This window comes from Corvus moneduloides, chromosome 6 (genome assembly GCF_009650955.1).
Source record: "Corvus moneduloides isolate bCorMon1 chromosome 6, bCorMon1.pri, whole genome shotgun sequence".
Lineage (NCBI taxonomy): Eukaryota > Metazoa > Chordata > Aves > Passeriformes > Corvidae > Corvus > Corvus moneduloides.
This window is the reverse complement of record NC_045481.1, coordinates 53,347,694-53,375,151: the sequence shown is the minus strand read 5'-3', so window position 1 is coordinate 53,375,151 and position 27,458 is coordinate 53,347,694. Positions and strand designations below refer to the sequence as shown.

The 27,458-nt window shown below is 65.1% G+C and overlaps 2 protein-coding genes across 6 annotated transcripts; one reads left to right on the top strand and one right to left on the bottom strand.

Moving 5' to 3' along the window:
* Nucleotides 1-632: 632 nt before the first annotated feature.
* Nucleotides 633-19,224, top strand: SPTB (spectrin beta, erythrocytic). 3 transcript variants are annotated; one of them, XM_032112505.1, is made up of 36 exons: nt 633-818; nt 4,190-4,387; nt 4,462-4,613; nt 4,785-4,958; nt 5,068-5,159; nt 5,242-5,322; nt 5,415-5,530; nt 5,725-5,837; nt 5,917-6,104; nt 6,186-6,303; nt 6,656-6,814; nt 6,898-7,200; nt 7,348-7,498; nt 7,590-8,457; nt 8,540-8,677; nt 8,765-9,524; nt 9,616-9,818; nt 9,902-9,992; nt 10,072-10,218; nt 10,758-11,021; nt 11,154-11,369; nt 11,456-11,545; nt 11,643-11,918; nt 12,263-12,393; nt 12,643-12,847; nt 12,929-13,303; nt 13,447-13,691; nt 13,770-13,908; nt 13,982-14,066; nt 14,162-14,358; nt 14,443-14,552; nt 14,826-14,904; nt 17,304-17,473; nt 17,552-17,725; nt 17,797-17,839; nt 18,339-19,224. In XM_032112505.1, the coding sequence occupies exons 2-36, from the start codon at nt 4,240-4,242 to the stop codon at nt 18,513-18,515; spliced, it is 6,978 nt and encodes a 2,325-aa protein (XP_031968396.1). In that variant the 5' UTR covers nt 633-818; nt 4,190-4,239; the 3' UTR covers nt 18,516-19,224. The 3 variants fall into 3 exon arrangements, with proteins under 3 accessions (XP_031968396.1, XP_031968395.1, XP_031968397.1); XM_032112504.1 differs by lacking the exon at nt 633-818 and having other exon boundaries at nt 4,137-4,387; XM_032112506.1 differs by lacking the exons at nt 633-818; nt 17,304-17,473; nt 17,552-17,725; nt 17,797-17,839; nt 18,339-19,224 and adding an exon at nt 15,278-15,552 and having other exon boundaries at nt 4,137-4,387.
* Nucleotides 18,700-27,458, bottom strand: PLEKHG3 (pleckstrin homology and RhoGEF domain containing G3). 3 transcript variants are annotated; one of them, XM_032112509.1, is made up of 17 exons: nt 27,319-27,458; nt 24,467-24,780; nt 24,278-24,378; nt 24,112-24,181; nt 23,982-24,028; nt 23,744-23,894; nt 23,417-23,551; nt 23,131-23,313; nt 22,874-22,966; nt 22,704-22,790; nt 22,558-22,591; nt 22,369-22,476; nt 22,132-22,206; nt 22,003-22,041; nt 21,882-21,889; nt 21,615-21,797; nt 18,700-21,369 (listed from the first exon to the last, which is right to left on the bottom strand). In XM_032112509.1, exons 2-17 carry the CDS (start codon nt 24,740-24,742, stop codon nt 19,726-19,728), a joined length of 3,234 nt encoding a protein of 1,077 aa, XP_031968400.1. In that variant the 5' UTR covers nt 24,743-24,780; nt 27,319-27,458; the 3' UTR covers nt 18,700-19,725. The 3 variants fall into 3 exon arrangements, with proteins under 3 accessions (XP_031968400.1, XP_031968399.1, XP_031968398.1); XM_032112508.1 differs by having other exon boundaries at nt 18,700-20,553; nt 20,623-21,369; nt 22,003-22,206; nt 27,319-27,423; XM_032112507.1 differs by having other exon boundaries at nt 22,003-22,206.

Genomic DNA, 27,458 nt, shown 5'->3' with positions numbered 1-27,458 from the left:
TAGTGGGGGACACCCAGGGATGACTGTAGGGGGGCTTGGGCTAGCTGGGGGTCATCCAGGGCTAGCTGGGGACTGCCTGGGTTAGGTGGAGGACACCACGGACTAGCTGAGGGACATACAGGGCTGGTGGGGATCACCCAGGGCTAATCAGGGAGCGCCTGGGACGAGCTGGAGTACACTGAGATCTAGCTATGGGGTGCCCGGGACGAGTTGGGGAACTCACAGGGCTAGTGGAGGACACCTAGGGCTAGCTGAGGGATGGCTGGGACTAGCTGGGAGGCATCCCGGGCTAATGGGGTACACCCAGGACTAGCTGGGGGGCATCCAGGGCTAGCGGGGGACACGTGGGCTCGCCAGGGGGGATGGCCGGGGACCCCCGCGGGCGTCGGCGGGGCGCTGCGTCTCTCCGCACCCTGCAGGTGCCGGTGCCGCCTGTGCTGCCGCCGGTGCTGCCGCCAATGATGTTGCCGATGCCGGTGCTGCCGGTGTCGGTGCTGCTGGTGCTGCTGCCGGTGCCGGTGGCGCTGGCGGCCGGGGGGCGCCGCTGTGCTGCATTGCGGGGCGGGCGGCCCGTCCCCGTCCCCGTCCCTGCGCCCATCCCCGTCCCCGCCCGCCCGGTCGGCTCGGCCCGGCCCTCCCGGGGGGAGCGGGGCTATCGGGGCCGGGCAGCGCCGCCGGCTCCGGGTAGGAATGTCCCTGCGCGCCCAGATAATGTTATTTATATCGCGGTGCAGGGCGGCTCCGCTCCCCCCGCCCCGCTCCCGCACCGGCCCCACCGCCGCCGCCGCCGCCGCTCGCCCGCCCGCCGCCCCGCGCAGGTGAGACCCCGCGGCACCGGGATGCGCCGCTCCGGGGAACACGGCGGGGAGCGGGGGACAGCGGGAGGCGCCGCTCCCCGGGGACACGCGGGGGGGGGCACCGGCAGCCGCTGCCCGCCCCGCGGATACCGGGTGGGGGGTGCGGCACCGAACACCGGGCGCGGTACCGGGGGGGGGCCGGTGGGCACGGAGGAAAGTTTGCTGGGGGGTGGTGAAGAGCCCTCCGGGGAGCCTGAACCCCCTTTTCGGGAGATCTGCTGTTACCCCGTGTCCCTCGGGGCTGCTCTCGGGAAGGACGGGGCGAGCGAGTGGCGATGACTTTCTAGGGACACCCTGGGGACAGCCCGGGGACAGTGTGGGGACACCCTGGGAACACTTTTCCTGGGGTGCCAACCCCTGGAGGGCTCCCCACTCCAGTCCTTGGTGCTGCCAGCACCGTTGGGACGCGATGGAAAAGCCGAGTCCTGAGGGTCTTGGTGGGACACATCACCCAACCGACTTTGTCCCCCACTTTTTAGCAACTGGGCAAACTGGAGTTACTGGAAAGGGTTTTTAGGGGGCCGTGCCCTTGGCCCCCCTTGTCCCGGTGCCAGGAGGATGCTCACGGGTGGGTGTTGGGCTGGGGGAATTCTTACCTTCACCCCAATAACCTAGGAGTCCCCCAGGCCTGATTTCCCAGCTTTTCCCTTTATAAATCTCCAGCTCCCAAGCCAGGGGATTGGGGTGCACGGGAAGACGGTGGCAAGCACAGGAGACTCAGAAAATCCTGCTTGGTGCCAGCATGGCCCCCCACAGAGTATTTTATAGCTATCGTATGGTTTGGGGGCACTGGCTGGTGATTTTGGGGTACAGGGGGGGCAGCTCCTAAGAAGGGAGCGGGGCTTGGCTGGCACCGTGCTTGGGGGAGGCCTATTTATAGCCAAAAATGTCTGTAGAGTGTCAGCACGTGTGCGTGTCACCGGCTTGGGTGACATGGGACAGTCCTGGCATGGCCGGCATGTGGCCCTGGGGAAACCCAAATTCTCCTGGCGGGTGGGAGTGTGGCCGGGGAGCCCTGGCCGGAGCGGGGCATGGCAGCCAGAGGAGCCGTGCCGTGCCTTTCCATGCCCAACTGCCCCGTGCTGTGCCGTGCGGCCATGCCGAGAGGGACCATCTGCTCCCGGCCCTGGCCCTGCGCCTGGCAGGCAGGAGACTGTTGGGGGGCTGGGGGGATGCCCCCCGGCTCCTGCCCCTTCCCAACCGGAGCATGGCTGCTTGTGGACATGGGGGAGATGCCAAATACAAGTGTTTTGGTGAAGTGGAGCAATAGGGACATGCCAGGCTCTGGGTGGTGGTGATGGGGCAGAATTTTGGGGTGTTTTGGGGGATTCTTATGAGTTTCTGTGCACTGGAAATGGGCTTTCCGGCAGCATGCTGTGGCTGTGAGGGATGAGCCAGGGAATGGATTTGAGGGTGCCATGGGCGCCAGGTGCCAACCATTGCCCTGGCTGCCCTTGGGGTGTGGGGGGACATCCCCCATGCCCAGCGGGGGGACTGTGGTGGTGGCACGGTGCCAGCCCCTCACCGGGAAGTGCTGATTCACTGTGCCGAGCCGCTGGCCGGGGAAGGCGACGCTGCCCGGGCCACGGCCGCAGGATGCTGGCGGCGAGGCCGGCATGCTGGCATTCCCAGCTTTCCGCACGCTGAGCGGGAGGAATAACAATTCCCGGGTGGCGGGTGCTGGTGGCGGCGTGGCTGTGCCAGGGAGGGATGCTCAGAAGGCGCTGGTGTGGTGGAGGGAGATTTAAAGGGTGGGTGAGCGCCCGTGCTCAGCATGCTCCCATGGGCCTGCTGTGGCTCCCTTCGGCGTCATCTCCTCCCCCTCCTCCTCCTCCTCCTCCTCCTCCTCCTCCTGGTCTTTCTCCTCCTTGGATGCTCGAGGCCATGGCCCCACTGTTGTGTTGACAGGGACAGTCAGAACTGAGGTGTCCTGCAGGGACCTGACACACCTTAGCACACCCATCCTGCTGGCAGTCCCTGAAGCTTTGGGGGCAAAAATCCCCAAATTTGGTCTCCCACAGGGCTTTCCTGCCAGGGTGAGCTGGGTGCTCTGGCAGAGGCACAGAGTCATGGCATGAAAGGCTGCAGGCCTGGTTCCAGCACCCTCCTGCCTGCTCCGGTACACACCTGCATGGCCCTACACCCACTCGTGTGCCTGCTGCATGTGTCCCATGCACACTCTGGTGTGTTCTTGCATGTCCTTGGTCATATGTGCACACTCTGGCATGTTCCTGCATGTCCTTGCTCAGGCATACACACTCTGGCACACTTCTACTTGTCCTTGTTCACCTGGGCACTCTCTGGCATGTCCCTGTGTGTCGTTGCTCAGAGATGCACACTCTGGCACACTTCTGTAGGTCCTCGTTCAAATATGGGCGCTGTGACAAGTCCCCACATGTCCTGGCTCACAGGTACACACTCTGCCATCCTTCTGCATGCCCTTCCTCACACTTGCACACTCTGGCGTGCTCCCTCATGTCCTTGCTGCACTGTCCACACTCCTGCACGCTCCTCCACATCCTTGCATGCTCCCGGTGCTGGCAGGTCCAAGCCAAGGCCTTGCCTGTGCCGCCCCGATTAGGGTGTGGAGTTGGGGTGTGGCACAGCCTGGGCCGCCCTGATAACCCTGCCAAGGGGGGACCTGGGGGATGCCCAGGGAGTCTGAGGGGGGCCTGGGGGCCCATGGGCTGTCACAGTTCATGGGGACAGCAGGGATTCGGGGCACACAGGGTTTCCCCTGGCACCCACAGCTGAGGGCTCTGTGCAACTCCAGGTTGCAGTAGGGGTCCTGGACATGCTGCTGGCTGTGGGGAGCCCCAATTCATCTCCTCGCACCCCTCAGGGGCCCCAGCAGCTACCGACAGCTGCTCGGAGGCATTTTTAGATACCAGCCATGTCCTATCTGTGTCTCAAATATCCCCGGGGGTGGGTGGCCCCCCCCTGCCAGCAGCTGTCACCCACTTTCTGCCACCGGTGCTGGTGAAGCCCCTGAGTGGCACAGGGGTCAGGTTGGGGGTGAGCAGCAGCTCCTTACCTGGGGGCATCCAAGGACTGGGGGGAAACCCCTGAGGACTTGGGCTGAGGTTTCAGCTGGGCAGAGGGACCTGGGTGGGGACACAGCAATGTAAATAGCCACTGGCACAGCTCGGCACGGCTCAGCATGGGGGTCCTGGAGCGGGCAGCTGCCAGGTGCCCCCCCAACACCTGGGTGGGGCGAGGCTAAATCCCTCTGAGCAGCTTATCCCACAGCTCTGAGCCGCAAATCCCCACGTGCCGCAGGGCTGGTGAGCCACTGTGGCCGCACCAATGCTCACTGTCCCGCTGTCCCCCAGGGGTCCCTCGCCGGTAGCCGACGGCCACTGGGCCGGGGCACACCGGGACCATGACCTCGGCCAACGACTACGAGCAGCTGGAGCTGCAGCAGCAGTACAGCCGCATCAATGTCCGCTGGGATGCGTCCGACGATGAGCTGGACAACGACAACAGCTCCGCACGGCTCTTTGAGCGCTCCCGCATCAAAGCCCTGGCAGGTGGGTGGCAGGTCCCCTCGGTCCCACCTGGGTTGTCCCCGCTGTCGGTGACCCTGTTCCTACTGTCCCTGCAGACGAGCGGGAGGCCGTGCAGAAGAAAACCTTCACCAAGTGGGTGAACTCGCACCTGGCTCGTGTCACCTGCCGCATCTCAGACCTCTACATGGACCTCCGGGACGGGCGGGTGCTCATCAAGCTGCTGGAAGTGCTGTCAGGAGAGCTTTTGGTAGGAATCCCATCCAGCTGGAGACCCTGGGACCTGTGGCCTGCCACACCACACCATCTCTCTTGGTGTTGGCCAAGGGTTGTGGTGGCAGCATGGGCATGGGGGTGTCCCTGGGCAGGGCTTGGGGTACCTGGTGTGGGGGGGAGGGTGCTGAGTGTTGTCATGCCCCAGCCCAAGCCTACCAAGGGCCGGATGCGGATCCACTGCCTGGAGAACGTGGACAAGGCGCTGCAGTTCCTGAAGGAGCAGCGGGTGCACCTGGAGAACATGGGCTCCCACGATATTGTGGATGGCAACCACCGTCTTGTCCTCGGCCTCATCTGGACCATCATCCTCCGCTTCCAGGTGAGGACAGGTGGTTTGGAGCATCCCTCCACTCCACACCTCATTCCCAAGTGGGAGCCATCCTCCATGGAACTGCTTTTCCAATCCGAGAATGTCCTTTTGCCCCCAGATCCAGGACATCATCGTGGAGACACAGGAGGGCCGGGAGACACGCTCTGCCAGGGATGCACTGCTGCTTTGGTGCCAGATGAAGACAGCAGGGTAGGTGGTGGGACCCCCATGCCACCACATCAGGGTCCAGGAGTATCCAGAGGGTGACAGTGACACCCTGTCCCCATCACAGGTACCCCCATGTGAATGTCACCAACTTCACCTCGAGCTGGAAGGATGGGCTGGCCTTCAATGCCCTAATCCACAAGCACAGGTAGGTGGCACGGCAGCAGGCCCCAGGGTGTCAGTGGCACTGAGAGATGTCCCACAGGTGTGTCACCCCTGTCCCATGCCCTCTGTCCCTAGGCCTGAGCTGGTTGACTTCCAAAACCTGACCAAATCCAATGCCCGGCACAACCTAGAGCATGCGTTCAGTGTGGCAGAGCGGCACCTGGGCATCACCCCTCTCCTCGACCCCGAAGGTGAGACAGTTGCTGCCAATCCTCCTGCCTCAGTTTCCCCTGGGACATTCCCAGGCTCCATGGAGCACAGAGAGGTTCCCAAAACATGGAAGGAGGGCATGGGTGGTCACAGGAGGGACCTCATGAGGCCATGGTGGCCTGTGAGGTGGGTTGAGGTTGGGTCAGGAGTGACACCTCTCGCTCACACTGGGCAGATGTGTTCACGGAGAACCCTGATGAGAAGTCCATCATCACCTACGTGGTGGCCTTCTACCACTACTTCTCCAAGATGAAGGTGCTGGAGGTGGAGGGAAGGCGCCTGGGCAAGGTAGGGAATGGCGTTGAGGCGGTCAGGGGTGTTCTCTTGGGGTGCCAGCCTCTTACGCTCACCCCTGGTCCTGCTGCAGGTCATCGAGCACGCCAAGGAGACAGAGCGGATGATCGAGGGCTATGGGGGGCTGGCATCTGACCTGCTCACCTGGATTGAGCAGACCATTGCCTCCCTCAACAGCCGCAGCTTCGCCAACTCGCTGGCTGGGGTGCAGCACCAGCTGCAAGCCTTCAGCACGTACCGCACCGTGGAGAAGCCCCCCAAGTAAGAGCCCCTTGCTCCCCGTGCCTGCCTGGTGGTGTGGGGCACCCAAGGGTGCCCAACGCTGAGCTCTCTCTGGGGCAGGTTTCAGGAGAAGGGCAACCTGGAGGTGCTGCTCTTCACCATCCAGTCACGGATGAGGGCCAACAACCAGCGTGTCTACACCCCACATGAGGGCCGCCTGGTCTCCGACATCAACCGGGTACGGGCTCCATCTGCTGCAGTAGCTGGGGGCTGTCTCCTGCAGTGAAGTCAGGTCCATCTCCTGGGGGAAATTTAATTCCTCTCCTGAGGCAGACTGGGTCCATCTGAGAACAGTTCAGGTCCTTGGGCAGGCTGGGATGGGTCCTGGGCCAGGCTGAGTCCATCTCCTGAGGCAGTTCAGGTCCATTCCAGGACACACTGAATCCATCCTGGGGCAGGACTGATCCATCCCATAGCAGGTTGTCTTCCACCACCTGGGGGTCCTGGTGGGGTTCGCCCGCAGAACAAGACACAGGTGGTGGGGGAACGTGGGATACAGGTGCCACCTGTCCACTGCCGCCTTCCCCCAGGCCTGGGAGCAGCTGGAGAAAGCGGAACATGAGCGGGAGCTGGCGCTGCGCAACGAGCTGATCCGTCAGGAGAAGCTGGAGCAGCTGGCGCGGCGCTTCGACCGCAAAGCAGCCATGCGGGAGGCCTGGCTGAGCGAGAACCAGCGCCTGGTGGCCCAGGTGAGGACGGGGACCCCCACCCTGGGGACCCTCACCCTGGGGAGCTCCACCAGAGCCTCACTTCGGGCTCTGTGCTGGGGCAGGACAACTTTGGGCAGGACTTGGCAGCGGTGGAGGCAGCCAAGAAGAAGCACGAGGCCATTGAGACGGACACAGCTGCCTACAGGGAGCGAGTGCAGGCCATCGAGGCGGTGGCCAAGGAGCTGGAGCTGGAGGGCTACCACGACATCCAGCGCATCAACGGGCGCAAGGACAACATCCTGCGGCTCTGGGAGCACCTCCTGGAGCTGCTGGCTGCCCGACGCCAGCGCCTGGAGATGAACCTCACCCTGCAGCACCTCTTCCAGGAGATGCTTCATTGCATTGACTGGATGGATGAGGTCAAGGTGAGCTGTAGGCATTGGGTATCACACAGGTGAGGTGTCTTTGTCCCACCAGGTGTTGGTGGGAGTTCCGTGAGGAGGGAGATAGATGTTGGGGTGCTGGTGCTGAGTTTTGGGTGTCAGTGGGTAATGGCTGAGGGTCTCCTGCAGGTGAAACTGGCATCTCCCGAATCTGGGAAGCACCTTCTGGAAGCAGAGGAGCTGCTGCAGACCCACCGTCTGCTGGAGGCTGACATGGCTGTACAGGCAGAGAAGACTCGGGCCATCAGCGCTGCTGCCCTCCGCTTTGCCGACGCTGAGGGTAGGTGTGCCGGGACACCCCAGCATCCCTGGCGTGGCAAAGGGAAAGCAGGACACTGGACTGACGACCACTCACCCTGCTCCCTGCCCAGGCTATCGTCCCTGCGACCCCAAAGTCATCCGGGACCGCGTGAGCCACCTGGAGATGTGCCGGCGGGAGCTGCAGGTACTGGCGGCGCGGAGGAGAGCCTTGCTGGAGCAATCCCGCTCCCTCTGGACCTGCCTGTGGGAGCTGGACGAGGCAGAGAGCTGGATCAAGGAGCAGGAGCAGCTCTACTCCTCCCTGGACTTCGGGAAGGACCTGCCGGGCGTGCTGCTGCTCCAGCGCCGGCACGCCGCCTTCGAGGCCGAGCTGCGGAGCCGGGGTGGGCGGCTGGAGCAGGCGCTGGCGGTGGGCGAGGGGCTGGCAGCCGCAGGCCGGGCGGCCGAGCGGCTGCGGGAGCGGGGGGCGGCCGTGCGGGCGCTGTGGGCGCAGCTGGAGGAGCTGGCGGCGTTCCGACGGCGCGGCTTGCGGGAAGCCGAGGGCTTCTTCCAGTTCCAGGCGGAGGTGGAGGAGCTGGCGGAGGGGCTGCAGGATGCCCGCCGGCGGGCGGCCGCCGAGGAGCTGGGCCAGGATGAATCCCGCACCCTCGTCCTGCTGCGGCAGCACCAGGAGCTGCTGGACGAGCTGGCGGCCGCCCGGGAGCAGCTGGACAGGCTGGCGCAGCAGGCCGAGGGCTTCCCGCCGGAGCTGCGCGCCGGCCCCGAGGCGCAGAGCCGGCTGGCGGCCCTGCGGGAGCTGCACGCCGAGGCAGCCGCGCTGGCTGAGCGCCGCGGCCGCCAGCTGCAGGACGCCCTGGACCTCTACACCGTTTTCGGGGAGAGCGACGCCTGCCATCTCTGGATGGGCTCCAAGGAGACCTGGCTGGGAGAGCTGGAGGTGCCGCAGGCGCTGGAGGACCTGGACGTGACGCAGCGCAGGTAGGAAGGAGCCCCCACCGTGACAGTGCTGCCGTGCCCTGTCCTGAGTTGCTGCTTGTTCTAAACCTGGACATTCCCGCAGGTTGGACGGGCTGGAGCAAGACATGGCCACCGTGGCTTCCCAGATTGCCGCAGTCAACCAGGCAGCCGACGGGCTCCTGGCCAGCGGGCACCCCCGGAGCCCCCAGGTCCGGCAGTGCCGGGAGCAGCTCAACGAGAGGTGCGGTGGCGGTGGTGGGTGATGCCAGGGCGAGCGGGTGACGCGGTGACGGTGCGTTCCCCACCATCCTCCACTGCTGTCCTACAGGTGGGGTCGGTTCCAGGAGCTGGTGTCGGAGCGCCGGCGGGCAGTGGGCTCAGCCCTGCGCCTCCTCAACTACAACCTGGAGTCCGAGGAGACCCAGAAATGGCTGCAAAGCAAAGCCCGGGCAGTGGAGGCCACGGCCGAGCTCGGCCGCGACCTGGCCGGCGTCCTGGCCACCCAGCGCAAGCTCTATGGCATCGAGCGGGAGCTGGCGGTGGCCCAGGACCGCCTGGCTGCCCTGCGCTCCCAAGCTGAGCGCCTGGCCGAGGAGAGGCCTGAGGTGGCTGTGGAAGTGGCCCAGAAGCTGGCGGCGGCCACGTCCGCCTGGGATGAGCTGCAGGCGGCCCTGGCAGAGCGAGCAGCGTCCCTAGGGGAAGCTGGGCAGCTCCGGAGTTTCCTGCAGGACCTGGATGACTTCCAGGCGTGGCTCTTTGGCGCTCAGAAAGCCGTGGCGGCCGTTGATGAGGTGCCGGCATCACTGGGGGAGGCAGAGGAGATGCTGCAGCGGCACGAAGCTGCCTGGCGCGACGCCGAGGAGCATGCAGGAGCCTTCACTGCCTTGGTGGAGGCGGGGGAGCGGATGCTGGGGGGCCAGACGGACCCCGAGTACGAGGGGCTGCGGCAGCGCCTGAGCGGCGTGAAGGATGGCTGGGCTGCCCTGGGCAAGATGGCAGAGGCTCGGAAGCGCTTCCTCACCCAGTGCCGCGACTTCCAGGAGTTCCTTCGCGACACCAAGCAGGCAGAGATCCTCCTCACCAAGCAGGTGGGTGCTCAAGTGATGTCCTTGGGTCTCTTGGCTCACAGGCACCCCAAAAACGGGTGATTGTGTGCTGATCCCTTGCTGTGTCCCTCAGGAGTACACACTGTCCCACCTGGAGCTGCCCTCCACGCTGGAGGGCTCGGCTGCTGCCCTGCACCACTTCCAGAACTTCCGTGCCAGTGTGGAGAGCAATGCCAAGAAGGTCCCGGAGGTGGTAGTTGGTGGCACCAAGCTGGTGGCTGAGGAGAACATCTTTGCCGAGAAGATCTCTGAGAAGTGCCAAACTCTCCAGGAGCGGTGAGTCCGGCGCAGGGCCAGTGGGTGGGTGGGTAGCGTATCGGCAGCAGGGCTGACGCTGCACATCAATGGTCCCCTGCCAGGCATGGAGCTGTCATGGACAAGGTGGAGGAAGCAGCGGATTTGATGCAGGACAACCACGACCTACAGACCTTCCTGCAGAGCTGTCGGGAGGTAGGAATGCAGCACAGCTTGTGGCACCCCCCAGGGGTCCCTATTGACACTGCTGAGCACTGACACCCCTTCCCTGCAGTTTGACGCCTGGGTGGATGAGAAGATGCTGATGGCTCAGGATGTCTCCTATGGAGAAACCCGTGGTCTCCACAGCAAGTGGCAGAAGCACCAGGCATTCATGGCTGAGCTGGCACCCAACCAGAGCTGGCTGGAGAAGATTGAGGCGGTGGGTGCTGGCACCATGATGGCCAGAGAGGGGGAATGGTGTTGGGGAAGGGTCTGGAGCATGAGGAATTGTTGAGGGAGCTGGGAGGCTCAGCCTGGAGAAAAGGAGGCTCAGGGAGAAACCTTCTCGCTCTCTACAACTCCCTGACAGGAGGGTGCAGCCAGGTGGGGGTTGGGCTCTGCTCCCAGGGAGCAAGGGAAAGGACAAGAGGAAAAGGCCTCAAGTTGCATCAGGGAAGGTTTGGATTGGATATCAGGGAAAATTTCTTCAGGGAAAGGGTTGTGCAGCCCTGGCACAGACTGCCCGTGGCAGTGGTAGAATCCCCATCCCTGGAGGGGTTTAAAAGCTGTGTGGATGTGGCATTTGGGGACATGGGTTAGTGGTGGCCTTGGTAGTGCTGGGGGAATGGTCGGACTTGATGACCTGAGAGGTGTCTTCCAACCTTAACAATTCCATGACTCTGGAACGCTCCCAGCCTGCTGCATGGGTGGGATGCCCCCATGCCGCAGTGACCACCCTCCTCTCTGCTGTTGCTGCAGGAGGGGACGGAGCTGGCCACACGCAAGCCGCAGTACAGCGCGGTGGTGACGCAGCGGCTGGAGGAGCTGCGCCGGCGCTGGGCCGGGCTGCGCAGCGCTGCCGAGGACAGGGGCCGGCAGCTGTTCGAGGCTGAGCGCTCGGCCCTGTACGCCCGGAGCTATGGGGAGCTGGAGAGCTGGCTGGGGCGGGCGCAGGAAGAGCTGCGCCACGCTGAGAAGGTCAAGGACCTCACCGCCACCAACCTGTTGCTGAAGAGGTTGACGGTGGGTGCTGGCACCTCACTGGGTCCTTTGAAAAGGGGCAGGAGGCCCGAGGCGATGGGGTTTGTTCCCAAATGGGACTGGGGTTCTCCATCTCGGCTCTGATCCCTAACTCACATGGATTTGTCCCGCCAGAGACTGGAAGAGCAAGTGAGAACGTGGATGAAGGAGCTGGAGGAGCTGGGGTGGCAGGGCACCCCTGGTGCCGGGGATGTGCCAGATGCCACCAGGCAGGAGCAGATGCTACGGCAGCGAGTCCTTGAGCTGCTGGAGCCACTGGAGAGGAAGAGGAAGGAGCTGGAGACTGCCAAGGCCATGTACCAGCTGGGGCGGGATCTGGAGGATGAGACAGTGAGTATCCTCGCTGTGGCGGGGGCCAGGGGGCTGGGGCTACCCATGGGTGCTGTAGGGGGCTCACTGGGTGCTCCTTCCTGCAGCTGTGGGTGCAGGAGCGGCTTTCCCTGGCGAGGTCAACGGATCACGGCACTGACCTCCCAAGCGTGCAGCGCCTGACCAAGAGGAATGAGGTGAGCCTGGGTACTGCAGCAACACCCACCATTCTGGGTGGTCCCTTGGGATCCATCCCATGGGTGACTCTCACTGTGACTTCCCTCCTGCTGGCAGACACTGCAGAAGGAGCTGGCAGGCCATGCCCCCCGCCTGGGTGAGGTGCTCAGCCGGGGAGAGGCAGCGGGGAGCGGTGAGGAGCCAGGCCCGGAGCTGGCGGTACTGGCACAGGAGCTGCGGGAACTGTGGGAGACGCTGCAGGAGGAGGCAGCTGCCCGGCACCAGCGCCTGCAGGAGGCCGGAGAGGCCCAGCAGTACTACCTGGATGCTGATGAGGCTGAGGCCTGGGTTAGCGAGCAGGAGCTTTTCATGGGACCTGAGGAGAAACCAAAGGTGAGGAGCGATTCCATGTGATGCTCCGTGTTTGGCGGGGTCTGTGCTGCACTGGGCCCTGCCTTGCTGGGATGCCCAATGTTGACCCAGGTGGTGCCACGCTGTGCAGTTGAACATCATCCATGTGTGACACACTATCGTGTGTCCTGCTCTTATGTGTCATTCCCCTGCCATTACACACTATTCATCCCATTCCATGCCATGCTCTGCTGAGCTCACCATTTCTCCCTATGGCATCAGATAGAGCCAGGACATTCCTGTAGGGTGGGCACTGGGTCTAGACCCTAGTCCCTGTTCCCTTACCATGCCAGGTGCTGATGGCACCCATGTTTTCCATGCCATAGGATGAGGAGAGCTGCGTGATGATGCTGAAGAGACATGTCCGGCAGCTGCGCTCCATCGAGGACTATGGACAAACCATCAAGGAGCTGGCAGGGAGGGCGCAGCAGCTGCTCTCTGCCGGCCACCCCGAGGGGTAGGTGCCACGCCGTGTGTCCCCTGTCCCTCAGGGCGACCCTGTGCCCTCAGCACTGTGTGGGTGGGGGGTTCGGCTGGAGCTCTGGCACTGTCAGGTGCTCCATTTGGGCAGGGAGGTGGTCGCAGAGGGACGTGGGGAGCACAAAGCGGGTCCTTCACCCCCAAACCCCCCAGATGCCAACACGGGTGGGTTGGGGACATTGTTTCATGGGTGAGAACTGGGTGTCTGTGTGCCGGGGCCGCGCAGGGAGCAGATCATCCGGCTGCAGGGCCAGGTGGACAAGCACTACGCGGGGCTGAAGGAGGCGGCCGAGGAGCGCCGCCGGCGCCTGGAGAACATGTCACACCTCTTCCAGCTGAAGCGGGAGGTGGAAGAGCTGGAGCAGTGGATTGCTGAGCGTGATGTGGTCGCCTCCTCCCCGGAGATGGGGCAAGACCTGGACCATGTCATGGTGAGGATGATGGGATGGTTGTGGCAGTGACAGCGGGTGGCTTGAGGGAGGCGACTTGACTCTTCTCTTCCCTCCATGCAGCTCCTGCGGGAGAAGTTTCGGGAGTTTGCACGAGAGACAGGCAGTGTGGGGCAGGAGCGCGTGGACCGGGTGAACCTGACCATTGAGGACCTCATCGATGCGGGGCACATCGAGGCGGCCACCATAGCTGAGTGGAAGGATGGGCTGAATGAGAGCTGGGCCGACCTCCTGGAGCTGATCGACACCCGCATGCAGCTCCTCGCTGCCTCCCACGACCTCCACAAGTACTTCTATGACGGCGGAGAGCTGCTGGCCCTCATCGCTGCTCGGCGCAAGGAGCTGCCCCAGGATCTGGGAGAGGATGCCGGCACAGTGGAAGCTTTCCACCGGATGCACAGCGCCTTCGAGAGGGACCTCCAGCTGCTGGAGGCACAGGTGAGGCTCCAGCCTGGCGTGGATGCCAGCACTCAGCATTCCCCATGGTCTTGTGGAAGGTGTCCCTACTCGTGGTGGGACACTGGGCTCAATGGCCTTTGAGGTCCCTCCCAGCCCAAGCCTTTCTGTGATTCTCCATGCAGGTGCAGCAGTTTCGGGAGACAGCAGCACGCCTGCAGACCGCCTATGCCGGGGAGAAGGCAGCTGGAATCCAGAAGCAGGAGCAGGAGGTGTCCCGAGCGCTGCAGGAGCTGCTGGAAGCGTGCAGTGGGCGCCGGGCACGGCTGGTGGACACGGCTGACAAACACCGCTTCTTCAGCATGGCACGGGATCTGCTCTCCTGGATGGAGAGCACCGTCCGGCAGATTGAGACACAGGAGAAACCCAGGTATGGATGCACCCAGCGGGCGCCCGGGATGGGACATGGAACAGATGGCTCCACTGACACTGGTGCCTGTGTCCCCAGGGATGTCTCCTCGGTGGAGCTGCTGATGAGATATCACCAGGGAATTAAGGCTGAGGTGGATGCTCGGGGCAAGAACTTCACCACCTGCATTGAGCTGGGCAAGAAGCTGCTGCAGCGCAAGCACCAGGACTCACCAGAGGTGAGGGAATCAGGGATAGGGGGCGGTGGGGGCGATGCCATCTGGGCCACCCCCTGACAGCAGCCCCTTGCAGATCAAGGCGAAGCTGGTGGAGTTGGTGGACAAGAGGAAAGCCACGATGGAGACATGGGAGCAGCGCTGGGAGCGGCTGCGGCTGCGTGAGTCTGCCAGGGATGCTGGGGAGGAGCGTGGTGGTGCCAGGTGTGGTGGAATGGGTGGTCCAGGGGCTGAGCACTGCCTGTCCCTCCCACAGTGCTGGAGGTGTGCCAGTTCTCCCGTGACGCCTCGGTGGCCGAGTCATGGCTCATGGCTCAGGAGCCCTACCTGGCCAGCAGTGACTACGGGCAGACAGTGGATGCAGTGGAGAAGCTGCTGAAGCGGCACGAGGCTTTTGAGAAGTCCTCAGCCACCTGGGAGGAGCGCATTGCTGCCCTCAGGAAGCTAACAACGGTGAGGAAGGCTTGGGATGAGGCCTCTGCTGCCCTGCCTCAGTGTCCCCCCCATCCCTTAACACCTTCACCCCTTCCCCGGCAGCTGGAGCTCCTGGGCGGGCGGTCCCTGCGTGAGGGGCTGGTGCGGGATGGGACGACGCGCTCCGAGGCTCCCGACTACTGCCTGGATCTGGATGGGGAGCTGGAGGCTGGGTAAGGGATGCCACCACCGTTCCATGTGACCAGGGACACAGTTTTCACATCCCTCTTCTCAAACCATTAAGGATGTTTTTTAGCGTTAAGGGGCTTTTTAGCAATTTACCTTTTCCAAGCAATAAACTGATGCTGATAAAGAGGAGAGATGAAGGTCAAGCCTCACTCTGACAGGGCTTTCATCCCTCAGGAGTACAGGAGAGCAGCAGCCAGCCCAACCCCTGTGGGATCATGTCTGGGATGGGGATGATGACTGACTGTCTCCCTGTGCAGGTCTGAGGAAGAGGAGGAGGAGAAGAAGGATGTGAGCACACAGGACACTTCGCTGCCCACTACGGATGGACCAGAGCCGGTCAGTTCTTGAGTTTAGCTTTTACCTTCCCCGACAGCCAAAAAAGTGTCCCTGCATGTCCGTGCATGCCCCCGTGACCGTGACCTCATTGTGCTGACAGATCCTGCATGCCCAACCCTCACCTTGTCCTTGTCTTGTGTTGAATAAATGCTGAATTACCCCAAAAAGGCTGGGCGGGCAGAGGGGTGCTGCAGGTCCCCTTTGCCCCAACTCCTGGGGTGACATGGGGGGTGGCACCCATGGTGTATGCGTGTGTCTGGGACCAGTGCAGCGGCCAGAGTTGGAGCGTCTGCCCTGGGGCCATCATGTCACCCCAAGGGACATCACTGCTGTATGGAACATCAGCACCCTTCGGGGCATCGTCACCCTGCAGGGCACTATCACCCTGTGGGACATCATCGGCACCCTGTGGGGAATTTTCACCCTGTGGAGCATCATCACCCCAAGAGACACAGTCACCGTATGGGGCGTTACACCCTGCAGCATTGTCAGCCTGCAAGGCAACGTCGCCCACAGGGCGTTGTCACCGTGTGCCAGCCCCTGTGCTGGCTGCCAGCTCTCTGCTCCTCCCACCTGCTCTGCCTGCGCGGGGACACGATGGCTCGCTGTGACTCTGCCTGCTTAGGGACAGGAACCCCTTCTCCCTCTTCTGCCTCTTCTGCCTGCCTGGGGACACGGGCATCTCCTGGCTCCTCAGGGACAGGATCCTTGAGTGCCTACATGGGAACAAGCTCATTTGTGCCTGATCAGGGACATGGGGATCTTCTGGCTACTCAGGGACAGTGTGTCCTTCTGCCTGCTTGGGGACATGGCCACTTTCATCAGCTTGGGGACAGCAGCCCTCTCTGCTTACTGCCAGCCTGCTCAGGGACATGGGCATCCTCTGGCTCCTTGGGGACAGGAACCCCTTCTGCCTCTTCTGCCTGCCTGGGGACATGGGCATCTCCCGGCTTCTTGGGGACAAGATTATTTCTGCCAGCACAGGGACATGGGCATCTTCTGACTACTCAGGAACAGGACCCTCTCTGGCTACTTGGGGACATGGCCACTTTCAACTGCTTGGGGACAGGAGTGCTCTCAGCTTACTGCCAGCCTGCTTGGGAACACGGGCATCCTCTGGATCCCTGGGGACCAGATCACTTTCCCCTGCCTGGGGACAGGATCCTTGAGAACCTACCTGGGGACAAGAGCATTTCTGCCAGCTCAGGGACATGGGCATCTCCTTGGGGACAGGGGATGCTTTCTTGGGGATATGGGAATCTTCTGGCTCCTTGGGGACAGGATGTTCTTTGCCTGCTCAGGAACACTGACACTTTCGCCTCTTTGGGGACAGGAGTCCCCTCTACCTGGGACATCTCCTGCCTCCCTGGGAAGATCACATTTGCCTGCCTGGGGACAAGACCCCTGACTACACACCTGGCGACAAGATCACTTCTGCCTGCTTGGGGACATGGGCATCTCCTGGCTCCTTGGGGACAGGGGCCCTGGCCAAGCCCCTCCTCTGGCACCCAGCTGGATGGGTGTCCCCTTTGTTGGGCACCACATTCCTCAACCGGACCTCCCCAAGTCCCCTGGGCTGGCGACAACACTGAGGTGGCTCCCAGGACTGCTCATCTAGCTTGGTTCAACCTCATCACCCCAAATCTGAGGAGACACTGGCACCGAGACTGGCGGGTGCCAGGGCTGGCTGGTGTCCCAGCCACTCACTGGGGTCCTCCCAGTAGCCACCAGTTTTTGTGTACTGGAGCTGGTGGCTTCACTGGCACTGTGCTGAGGGTCCCAGCTGATTCCTGGGGTCTTCCCAGTACCTACCTGTTCTCAAATATTGGAGCTGGGAGGGGGTCACTGGCACCAAGATCTGGGGGTCCAAGGGCTAGACCATGTCCCAGCTGCTCACTGGGGTCCCCCAGTAGCCACCAATTCCTGCACATTGGAGCTGGACAGGTTGACACACACACACGTTGACACTGCACTGAGTCCAAGGGCTGGACCATGTCCCAGATGCTCACTGGGGTCTTCCCAATAACCATCAGTTCCCACACACTGGATCTGGCGGGGTCACTGGCACTGCACAGAGGGTCCCAGGGCTGGGGTCACTGCAGGATTGCAGACACTCACTGTGAGATCACATCTGGCACGGGGATGCTGTGCGGTCCTCTCAGCAGTCACCAGCTCCCACATACTGGAACTGGTGGGGTCATTGGCACCCAGCCACTCAGTAGGGTCCTCCCAATAGCCACCAGTTCCCACATACCGGAGCTGGTGAGGTCACTGGTATGGAGACCTGGGGGTGACCCACCCCCAGGCCACCATGGGAGGGGACAACAACTTGCCATGGGTCCATCAGTGGCAGTGGGTGGGCGACACCATGGCGTAACCACGCCATTGCCTCGCGACAGCTGGTGCCAAGGACAGGTGATGAGGAGCCGGTGTCACCAACCCCACGGCCACCACGGGAGGAGCCAGAGGAGCCGGCCACGCTGCCTGCCCGTGTCAGCAGTATCCAGCTGGAGGGCTACCTCGGCCGCAAACACGACCTAGAGGCGGCCACCAAGCGTGCATCCAACCGGTAGGCACGGCGGCGGCGGCGGCAAGCGCGGTGTCCCTGGTGGGGCGGTGTCCCCAGGGTGACACAGTGCTGGCGCAGGTCGTGGAGCACGCGGTACTGCGTCCTGCGGGGTGGCCAGCTCGCCTTCTTCAAGGACGCCAAGAGCCGCGCGCTGGGGCTGCCGTGCCAGGGTGAGGAGCCCCTGGGGCTGTGGGATGCCCGCTGCGAGGTGCCCGCGGGCTACAAGAAGAAGAAACACGTCTTCAAGCTCAGGTGAGGGTGCAGCACCGTACGGGGTGGCATGGTGGGCAGGCGTGGCACTGGTATCTGTGCTCTGTCCCTAGGCTCAGCAACGGCAGTGAGTGGCTGTTCCATGGCAAGGATGAGGTGAGGGGTGGCCTGGGGGGACATGGGGTGGCTGGTGGAGCCCAGCAGGCACAGGGTGGCTGGGGGATGTGGTGGTGGTCAGCAGTGCCCAAGGGGGCATGGGATGGCCAGTGGTGCCCATGGGACACAGGGGTGGTCAGAGAGGTCCAGAGGGACAAAGCATGGCTGGTTGTTCCCAGGGGTACACCAGTGGTGCCCAGGGGTTCATGGGGTGGCTGTAGATGTCCGGGGAATGTGGTGGTGGCCAGCAGTGACCAGAGGTACACAGGGATGGCCAAGGGACGTGGTCAGCAGTGGCCAGCAAGGCTCAGAGGGGCAGGGGATAGCCAGGGGTGCCGTAAGGACACGGTGAAGGGCTGGCAGTGCCCAAGGGGACATCTTCCCCCAGTGCCTGGGGAAGACCTGGAGCAACTGGCATCACCCAGGGGGCCCTGAGGGTGGCTGGGATGCTGCTGAGGGGCCAGGGGAACCCCCCCTGACCATCCCCCCATGCCCACAGGAGGAGCTGCAGGCCTGGCTGCAGGGGCTGAGCACGGCCATCATGGAGTGTCGGGGCAGCCGTGGGAAGGCACAGAGCCTTCCCCTCCCCCTGCCCATACCCCCGGCCCCCCCTGAAGCCCCCCTGCCCCGCAAGGACAAGGAGAAACGCTTCAGCTTCTTCCCAAAAAAGAAATAACCCCCCTGGATGGCGGGAGGGGGGGGGAATGACACCCCACGTCACGCCAGCGGGGCCACACATGCGTGAGGACACGCGTGTGCGGTGCCTGTACAGGTGCCACTGGGTCTGGGGGGGCACGCGGGGGTCACGCGTGGGCAGGAGCCCCCCAGCCCCCCTGCCACGAGCACACGTGTCCGTGTGCACAGGTGTATATATATATATTTGTATTTATATATATACATACATTTACACGCTTCAGGCACACCCCTGCGCGGAGGCGGCCGCAGGTGCCCCCCAGGCGTGTGCCCCCCGTGCCCACACGTGTCCCTGCACGCACACGTCTGCACACGTGTGTCCCCGCATGCAGGTGCACCCCCGGCCCCCTCTGCACGCACGGCACAGGTGTGCGCCCCACAGGTGTGCATGGACCCCCCAGCACCCGCACGGGGGGTGCCTGGGTGCCCCCCAAAGCCATAACCCCCCCCCCCCAAAGCGTGTGGGTGCAGAGGGGGGACCCCCCAGCCCCCGCGGGCACCAACCAAAGAGTGTCAGCCCATGGGGGCCCCTCTCCGGCACCCACCCCGTGCCCCCCCCCCCAGCCGGGGTGGGGGGGCCCCCTGCATCCTGCACACGGGCTGAGACACCCTGGGGGGGGTGGGGGTGGGCAACCAGAGAGGAACTTTGGGTTCAGTTTGGGGTTTTTTTTCTAATAAAGATGTGAAAGCGAGCGGGGTGCGGTGCTGAGTGCCTGCAGGGCGTGGGGGCCTCTGGTGCTCGTAGTGGGAAGTTCTTGGGGTGCCCCATGTCCTGTGGCCAGAGAGAACAGGAGGTGTCCTTTGTCCAGAGCAGGTTGGGAGTCCCCAGGGTGCTCTTTCTGACAGATGGGTTGCGGGAGTCCATGGGGAGCCCCTTCTCCTGGACAACCTGGGTGTCCATGGGGTGCTCCTTCTTCCAGGAGGGCTGGGGGTCCGTGGGAGTGCCCCTTCTCCTGGGCAGACTGGAGGTTCCCACAAGGCTCCTTCTTCCAAAGCAGGGGTCCATGAGGGCCCCTTTTTCCAGGTAAGTTGGATATCCATGCGGTGCCCCTTCTCCCAGGGTGACCCTTCTCCATGGTGTGACTCTTCTCCCAGGAGGGTTGGGGGTCAACGGGGTGCTCCTCTTCCTGAGGGTCCGTGGGTGGTCCTTCCAGTGAGGGTCCACAGGGCACCTCTTCTGCCCGTCCCTGCCCCTAGCTGGCAGCATCGAGGGTCTGAAACTTCTGCCGCAGGTCCCTGACGAGGCCATGGCGCGGCGGCTCGGGGGTGCCGGGGGGCTCGGGGCAGCGCCGCCGGTACTCCTCGGACGCCTGGTAGGCTTTGCAGCGCTCCACCACCGCCTTCAGGCAGATCTTCTCCCGCGTGGTGGGCGAGCGGATCTGCACGTAGGCCGGGGGCTCCGGCAGCCGCTCCAGCACCAGCACCCGCTGCCCGGGGCCCAGGGGGGCTTCGGCCGCCACCCACAGCGCCCCGTCACTGCTGTACCGCGCTGGCGCCGGGCTCGGGCTGTCGGAGCCCCCGTTGGCCTCGGCGCTGCGGCTCCGGCCGCCGCCCCGCTCCTTCCCGGCCGGGCGCCCACCGCGGCCGGGACCCTCGGGCGCCGAGCGGCTGCGGCTCACCGGCGGCGGCCGCGGGGCCCCGAAACGGGCACAGAGCTCCCGCACGTCGGGCCAGGCGAAGGGCTCGGCGCCCACGGGGCTCGAGGGGCTGCGGGAGGAACGCGGGGACGGGGACGCCACCAGGCCCCCGTCCCGCGGCACAACCAGCGAAGGGGTGCTGGGCGGGGGGTCCCCGTCCTCCTGCGGCGGCAGCGGGGGGCGGCGGGCGCCGGCACGGCGGCTCTTGATGCGGAGGCTGTACTGCCGTGCCAGCTGGTACACCTTGGTGCCCAGGTGAGGGGGCGTCAGCAGCAGCTGCGGGGGTGGCCCCGGGGGTGACGCCACGGTGCCCACATCATCCTCCTCCAGGATGAGCAGCGGCTCGGGGGGCTGCGCCCCATTCTCCTGGCACGTCTCTGGTGCCTCTGGCTGCGCAGGGGGCTCAGGGCTCTCGGGGGGCCGCGCCCCATTCTCCTGGCACGTCTCTGGTGCCTCGGGCTGGGCAGGGGGCTCAGGGCTCTCGGGGGGCCGCGGGAGCCCATTGAGGCGGCACACGGAGCTCCGCACCAGCCCCTTGGGGATGAAGGAGAGGCTCTCGCGGCGGCGCACCCCGAAACCGGCGTCATGGTGCTCGGCATGGCCGTAGTAGCTCTTGATCTTGTCGAGGAGCAGGCGGTCCCGGTTGGAGAGCAGCGATTCCCGGCGGGCTCTGGTGAAGGGCTCAGGCGAGGGGATGGCGCTGCGGGGACCCCCAGGCTCCCCGGATTCTACTGGGAGGCCCCCGTCCAGGCTGAGGGTGCTGCCGCCGTGGCTGGGGGTGCGTCCCAGGGGCCCCTCCAGCGCCAGGCTGCTCCTTCGGGACAAGCTGCTGCCGCCACCAAACCGCTCAGCGATGACGCTGGCCTGGTCCAGCACTGAGGGTGGCAGGATGCTGGCTGCTCCTTCTCCCTCTTCCTCCTCCTCCTCCTCCTCTTCGCTGCTCAGCACCTGCAAATCCTCTGCAGCACGCTCTGGTTCTCCATCCCCACTGGGCAGTGCCAGGGTCCCCACCAGGGATGGGGATTTGGGAGCCCCCAGGACCTTGGGGTGCTCCCCAGCGCTGCTGTTAGGGGGCTGGGTGCTGGGTCCCTGGGCACCTCCGGGTGAGGGCCGGGGGGTTGCACTGACCTTCTCACAGCTCCCCGGCCCCCAGCTGCTTGGCCGCTTGGGTGCCTCCAGCACCCATGGGTGTCCCCCGGCCTGGGCAAGAGCAAATATGGGGTGTCATGAGCTGCGGGGGCACCCAGGTGCTCTGAGCACAATAAATCCCAGCCAAGCCATGGGGCCCTGGGAGGTGCCGTGGGAGCAACATGGGATGCCCTGGACTGGTGTGGGATGTCCTGGTAGTGATGTGGGGTACCCCAGGAGTTATGTGGGAGTGCCCCAGAAGCGATTTGGGGTGCTCTGCATACCCTCCCTGGGGTTTGAAGGGCTGGTGTGGGTACCTGCTCCTCCTGGGGCTCCAACAGCAGATCCCCAGCCCCTGGCAGCTCCTCCTGGCACTCCTTGCCCAAAGCCTCCTCTTCCTCCTCCTCTCCCTCTGCCACCATGCCCTCAGCCGCGGCCCAGGCTCTGGGGTGCTGGGGAGGCTCCCCCACTTCCAGGAGCACCCCGTCGCTGCTGGTGTTCTGTGTGGGGGCGAGCGCCGGGCTCAGCGCCCCGTGCCAGGGCTGGAGGCACTGGGCACCCCAACCCACCACACCCAGCCTTACCTTCAGCCCTGCCAGCCGGGATAGAGAAAAGCAGAGATTAGTGGGGGGAGCACCCAGAATTCCCCCCAAGGTCCCCAGCCACCCCTCTGCCTGCCACACCGATGCCATGATGCCAGCTCACCTTGCTTGCCCAAGTGCCATAGGTTGTGCTTGGTGGGCTCTGGGGGGAGGGGAGGTGACACTGGCATCACTCCCGTGTCCCCCATCTCATCAGCACCCCGAGCCCCCTGATCCCGTCCACCGTCCACACCCGACTGCCTGCGCCCTCCGTGTCCCTGCAGCCGCTCCAGCAGCGTCTCCGTGTGCCCCTGGTGCTGGAAGGGCTCTGTGGGGACAGGGACAGGGACACCATCAGCACCCAGGTCCACCCTCCCTGCGGGCATTGGTGTCACCCAGCCACAGCTTGGCCTTGGGGAAGGGGTAGTGGTGGGGTGGAGTGGTGGGAACACGTGCAACAGCAGGAACACTGGTGACACATGGCTCTCACCAGACTGCCGGCGTTCCTGGAGTGGCTCGGAGGCAGCATCAGCCAGGGGCTGACAGGACCAGCTCTTCTTCAGGCGCTCGGGGCTGCAGCGGGGCAGGCGTGGGGGGTCTGTGGGGACAGGGGGTGACACCAGGGAAAATAGGGGGGACAGAGGAGGGCAGAGAGGGGTAGAGCATCGGTGACACTTACAGAACAGGTCCATCTCCAGGATGGCTTCCTTAGCCTGGGTGGAGGGAGGATGGAGAGAAATGAAGCAAAGGTGGGGTACAGCTCTCCCCCCTCACTGTGCTGGGGTGTCCCCGGTGTCACTGAGGTGCCCACCCCACCACCCTCACCTTTTGGGGGATGGTGGCATGGTGATTCTCCAGGATGAGCCGCTTGATGTGGTGAGTCCACACGCGTTTCTCCTCCACGGTCTTGGCCTAGGGGGCACAGGGAGGGCGGTGGGGTTGGGCAGGGGGGCCCAGGGAGTCCCCAGGGTACCCCCTGCCCCATGCCCCCCTACCTGCAGGCTGTGCTGCTGCTTGCCATGCTTGTAGTGCGCCAGACTGAAGCACAGTGAGTCCCGCGTGCTCTCAATCAGCATCAGCGAGGAGCACTGCCGGAAGAGGCATCAGCATCCCTGGAATTTCCCACCCCAGCACCCACTGGGGTCCCTGGCACCCACCCTGCTCCTCCATCCCTGGCATCCACCGGAGTCCCTGGCACTCCGTGGGCTCCCCACCCCTGTCACCCTCCCAGTCTCCCATCGTTATCCCGCACCGGGATGTGGCTCTTGTAGACGTAGTGGTCGCCACGGCGCTTGGTGATGAGCAGAGCCTTGTCGAAGAGGAAGAGGGCACGGTCATGGCGCACCCGCTGTGCCCGAAATGTGCCCTCCAGCACCAGCTCCCCGTAGGTCGTCAGGTCCGGCCCCTTCCAGCCCAGCAGCAGTGACTGGATTTCCTGCACAGACACGGGGACAGGTGCGTCGGCATCCCTGCCACAGTGCCCATCTTGTGCCACCTGGTGCCACCCACCACCCCCGTGGTGTCCCCCCAGTGCCCACCTGCTGGCGGATGGCATGCTCATGCTTGCGCTTCATGTCATTGATGTACCAGGCCACGCAGGTCATGGTGTCAATGGCCTCCAGCACCAGCTCGTAGTCATCCCCCGCCTTGTGCTCAAAGTGCCTCGCGATCTCCTGGGCACAGCACGTGGCATCAAGGCACGGAAATGTGCTGTGCCAGGTGCCTGGAGTGCTCTAGGCACACAAGCCGTGTCCCTGTGCCACCCCAGGCACCCAGGTTGTCCCAGATGCCCATGGCTTCTCCCTGTGTCACCCCAGGCTGTGCCGTGTGCCCACACCGTGCTGTGCCAGGTGCCAGGTGCTCACCTGGAGCAGCAGGTGGTACTTGAGGATCCTCTGGACAGGCTTGAGCAGGTAGGCCCCAAGGGGTAGCGCGTGGCGCAGCCGCTCCTGGCATTCCCGCAGGAACCGCGCCTGGACCTTGCTCCTCATGCACTCGGTCAGTGCCGCCACCGAGCTGCGGGCAGGGAGGGGGCTCAGACCCCTGCCCACCCATGTGCCCCCTGCCCACCTCCCTGCTCACCCAGCTGTGCGCCCCACCCACCTGGGGTAGTTGTTGCAGTACTGGGTGTAGATGGCAAATTCCTGGCTCTGCAGGTAAGGGGAACACGGTGAGAGCCTGGTATGACCACACGTTGTCCCTGGTGTCCCCACAGTGCTCCCTGAGCCCTTACCCGGGTGACGAAGCACACAGCCACAGCCACGGGGTCACTGGCACAGCTCTCCAGGTTTTGCAGGAGAGTGCTGGGGGGCAGAGGGGACAGGGTGACCACAGCCCCCCACACACCCACGGGACAGGGTCACACCCCTGTCACCTCCCAGTGGCGCCTGCTCCCCCACCTGCTGAGCTCGTAGATGTCCTCGATGTTCCCGAAGAGCGCGCTGACCTGCTCCGGCCGCAGCACCGGCTCCTCTGCGTCGATAATCTTGCCCAAGTAACCCTGCCGAGCACCCACAGTGGCACCATTTCACCCCCAGATCCCAAGCTGTGCCCAAGGGGTGTCCCCCTGTGTGGCCCCTGGCACCCACCTCCACGATGCTGCGCAGATCACGCGCATAAGTGCGCTCTGACTCCACGATCTCCTGCACCACGCGGTCCAGATAGCTGGGCTTGGCCCCGGGACCCCCAAAAGCTGCCAGGGGGTGCCCACCACGGGCACCCGGCCACCCCCCCGGGGATGCGTTGTTGTTGGCGTTATGGAGCCCCTCAGCCCACACCTCGGTCCCGGTGCTGGGCGGATCCTCCATGGCACAGCTGGGCTCTGGGCTCAGGGCAGGGCGCTCTGGGCACACGGGCACTGGCATCCCAGCATCCCCTGGCACCGGCGGGGCACAGAGCGGCTCTGGCAGGAGAATGGTGGGTTAGGGGATGCGGAGACCCCCCCAAATGTGGGTGGTGTGTGGCACCAAGGGGGGTCACCCTGATGAAGAGCCCTGATGGCTAAACCCTCTATGCCAAGGGTTGCCAGCATCCCCCAACCCCAAAAATCCCTGGGTACAGCACAACGGGGTCTCAGCACAGCCCACCAATGCCGAGATTTGGGAGTTCAGCCCCCCCCTCCTCATCCCAGACCCGGGGACCGTGCTGGGACCAGGTGGGACGAGCGCCTCCGCCCCCACCCACCGGGGCCGTGCGTCACCGCCGCGCCCGCGGGACACCTTCCAGGTGAGCTCAGCGCCGGCTCGCCCTTCCGGACCACCGGTGCCACCGGGATCCTCCCGTGCCACCGAAACCGCTCAGTGCCACAAACACGGTTGGGACATCCAGAAAACAGCGGCAAGTGGCAAAGCGTGTGGGAGTGTCGAGGCCACTGAGCCCGGTCACCGCGGCGGGTGGCCCTGGGGACAGTGACCTTGAGCTGGGCCACGTGCTGCGCCGGCGGCGTGGCCGCCTGAGCCCCCCGGCACCCCCGGTGCCGGCACCCAACCGGTCAGGCCGGTTCCCGCCGGCGCTTCTCCACACCCACCGTGCCGCGTGGCCGCCATCCAGCCGCCGCCCTCCCCGGGGCTTCCCCGAGCACGCCAGGAGCCCCCCAAAAAGCCACCGCGGTGCCTCCTAAGTGGGGTCCAGCCCCATGTCCCCAGTGGTGCCACAGCCCGGGACTCCGGGTGCTGGCACATCTGACCCTGCCGTGGGGCACCTCCTGGGCACCCCGGATCTGGGTGATTTGGGGAGCAGCTCCCCCAACCCCCAAATTCCTCAGCCCTACAGGCATAGGGCACCCGGTCCCAGGGTCACCTCAACCCCTGGGCGGGCACCCAGCCGGTGACACCGGAGACAGCAGACTCCGAGCATCCTTCCCGGCAGCGTCCAACCCCGATCCCACCCTGCTGGGGGGACAAGAGGAGATCCCCAGGTGGCACCCGCCGTTAGGCTCCCCCACCTAACACCCGGGCGGGGATTTGTGGCTACCGCAGCTCGTCCCCGAAGGCCACTCCTGGCCACCCTAATCCGCTCAGAGCACCGGGATTACGGCGCCGGTCCCACGTCACCGGGACCGCGGCCACTCGCCTCGGCCCCTCGGCCACCGTCATCCCGCCCCGGTGATCGGGGGGGTTGATCCTCTTACCCCCCCCCCAGTGCCACCTCGGTGGGCACGCGGCCGCCCAGAGCCCTCCGGCTCCCGCCTGCTCCGGGTGGGATTAGCTCTGACCTTCACCGCCCCGACCCTCCCCAACCCCGCCACAGAGGACGGGCGATCCCGCTGGAGTGCCGAACAGGGAGCTCTGGTGGGTCGCCAAAACTCCCCGGTGGGGGAAACTGAGGCAGGGGCCGGGTTTGTTGTGCCGAGCCGCCGGTGCCGGCGGGAGGGAGGTGGGATTTTCTCCCCACCGTGGGATCGCCGGCCCCGCTGCACATTCCAGCGCGGGAGCTGGGGCGCGAGGCACAGCCCACGGCGTTTTCCCAGGATCCCGGCACGGCACGGCATGGCACGCCGGGAGAGGGGCCGCGGCGCGCCAGCCCGCCGGAGCCATATAAGGGCAGGCGGTTCACCATTTCCAGGCATTTTCCAGAATCCCAGCGGCCTTGGGAGCGTGGAGGTCGCCGCCGGCTCCAGCGCAGCTGCCGCGGCCGTCGCTCCCGGCCCCGGCTGGCACCGCCGCTGCCCGGCGGGCATGGGCTGGGCGCCGGCGCTCCCGCCCGCGGGGACTCGGGGGGCTCGGCACCACGGGGGTCCCCGTGTCACGGCATTCCCGGGACAAGGTGGCACCGACCCGCGGGGCTGACAAAGCCTCTTAGTGCCCGGCGCCCATGGCGTCGCGCCGCCTAATCCCGAAAGAGGGGCGCAGGACACCCCCACCTCCCACTGGGACCCCTGTTCAGGGTCACCCCACATGCCAGAGCCTGTCCTGCACCCCCGGCTCGGCCTGAGAACCACCCCTAGTTTCTCTGGGTGCCTGTCCCGGGGGTCTCCCAGCACCCCCAGGTCCTGCTGTCTCCTGCCCCTCGGGGACCCCAGGATGCACAGCTCCCACCTCGTGAGGACCCCCAGCTCCGGCCCCACTCCGGGCATCCCTGGACCCACGAATCCTGCCTAACCAGGGCCCGTGGATCCTGCTCCACCGGGATGCAACGGCTCCTGCCCCACCAGGACCCACGGATCCTGCTCCACCGGGACCCACGGATCCTGCCGCGCGGGAATGCAACGGCTCCCGCCCCATCGGGACCCAGGGATCCCACTCCACCGGGGTGAAACGACTCCCACTCCACCGGGACCCTCGGCTCCCGCTTCACCGGGATGCAACGGAGATCCCGCCCCACCGGGAGACCCCCGCTGCCGGGGACCCTCGGGACCGCCCTCTCCCGCCCGGCGGGGATCCCCGGCTCCCGTCCCGCGGACCCCACGGCCGTGCCCCGTTCCCGCCCGGGCCGGACTCACCGCGCTCCGCTACCGCCGCCGCCCCGTCCCGTCCCGCCCCGTCCCGGCCGTGCCCGCAGGAAGCGGCGGGAGCGCCCCGGGGCGGGGACAGCGGCCGCCCCGCCCGGCTCCGGGAACGGGGACTACCGGGAATGGGAGCG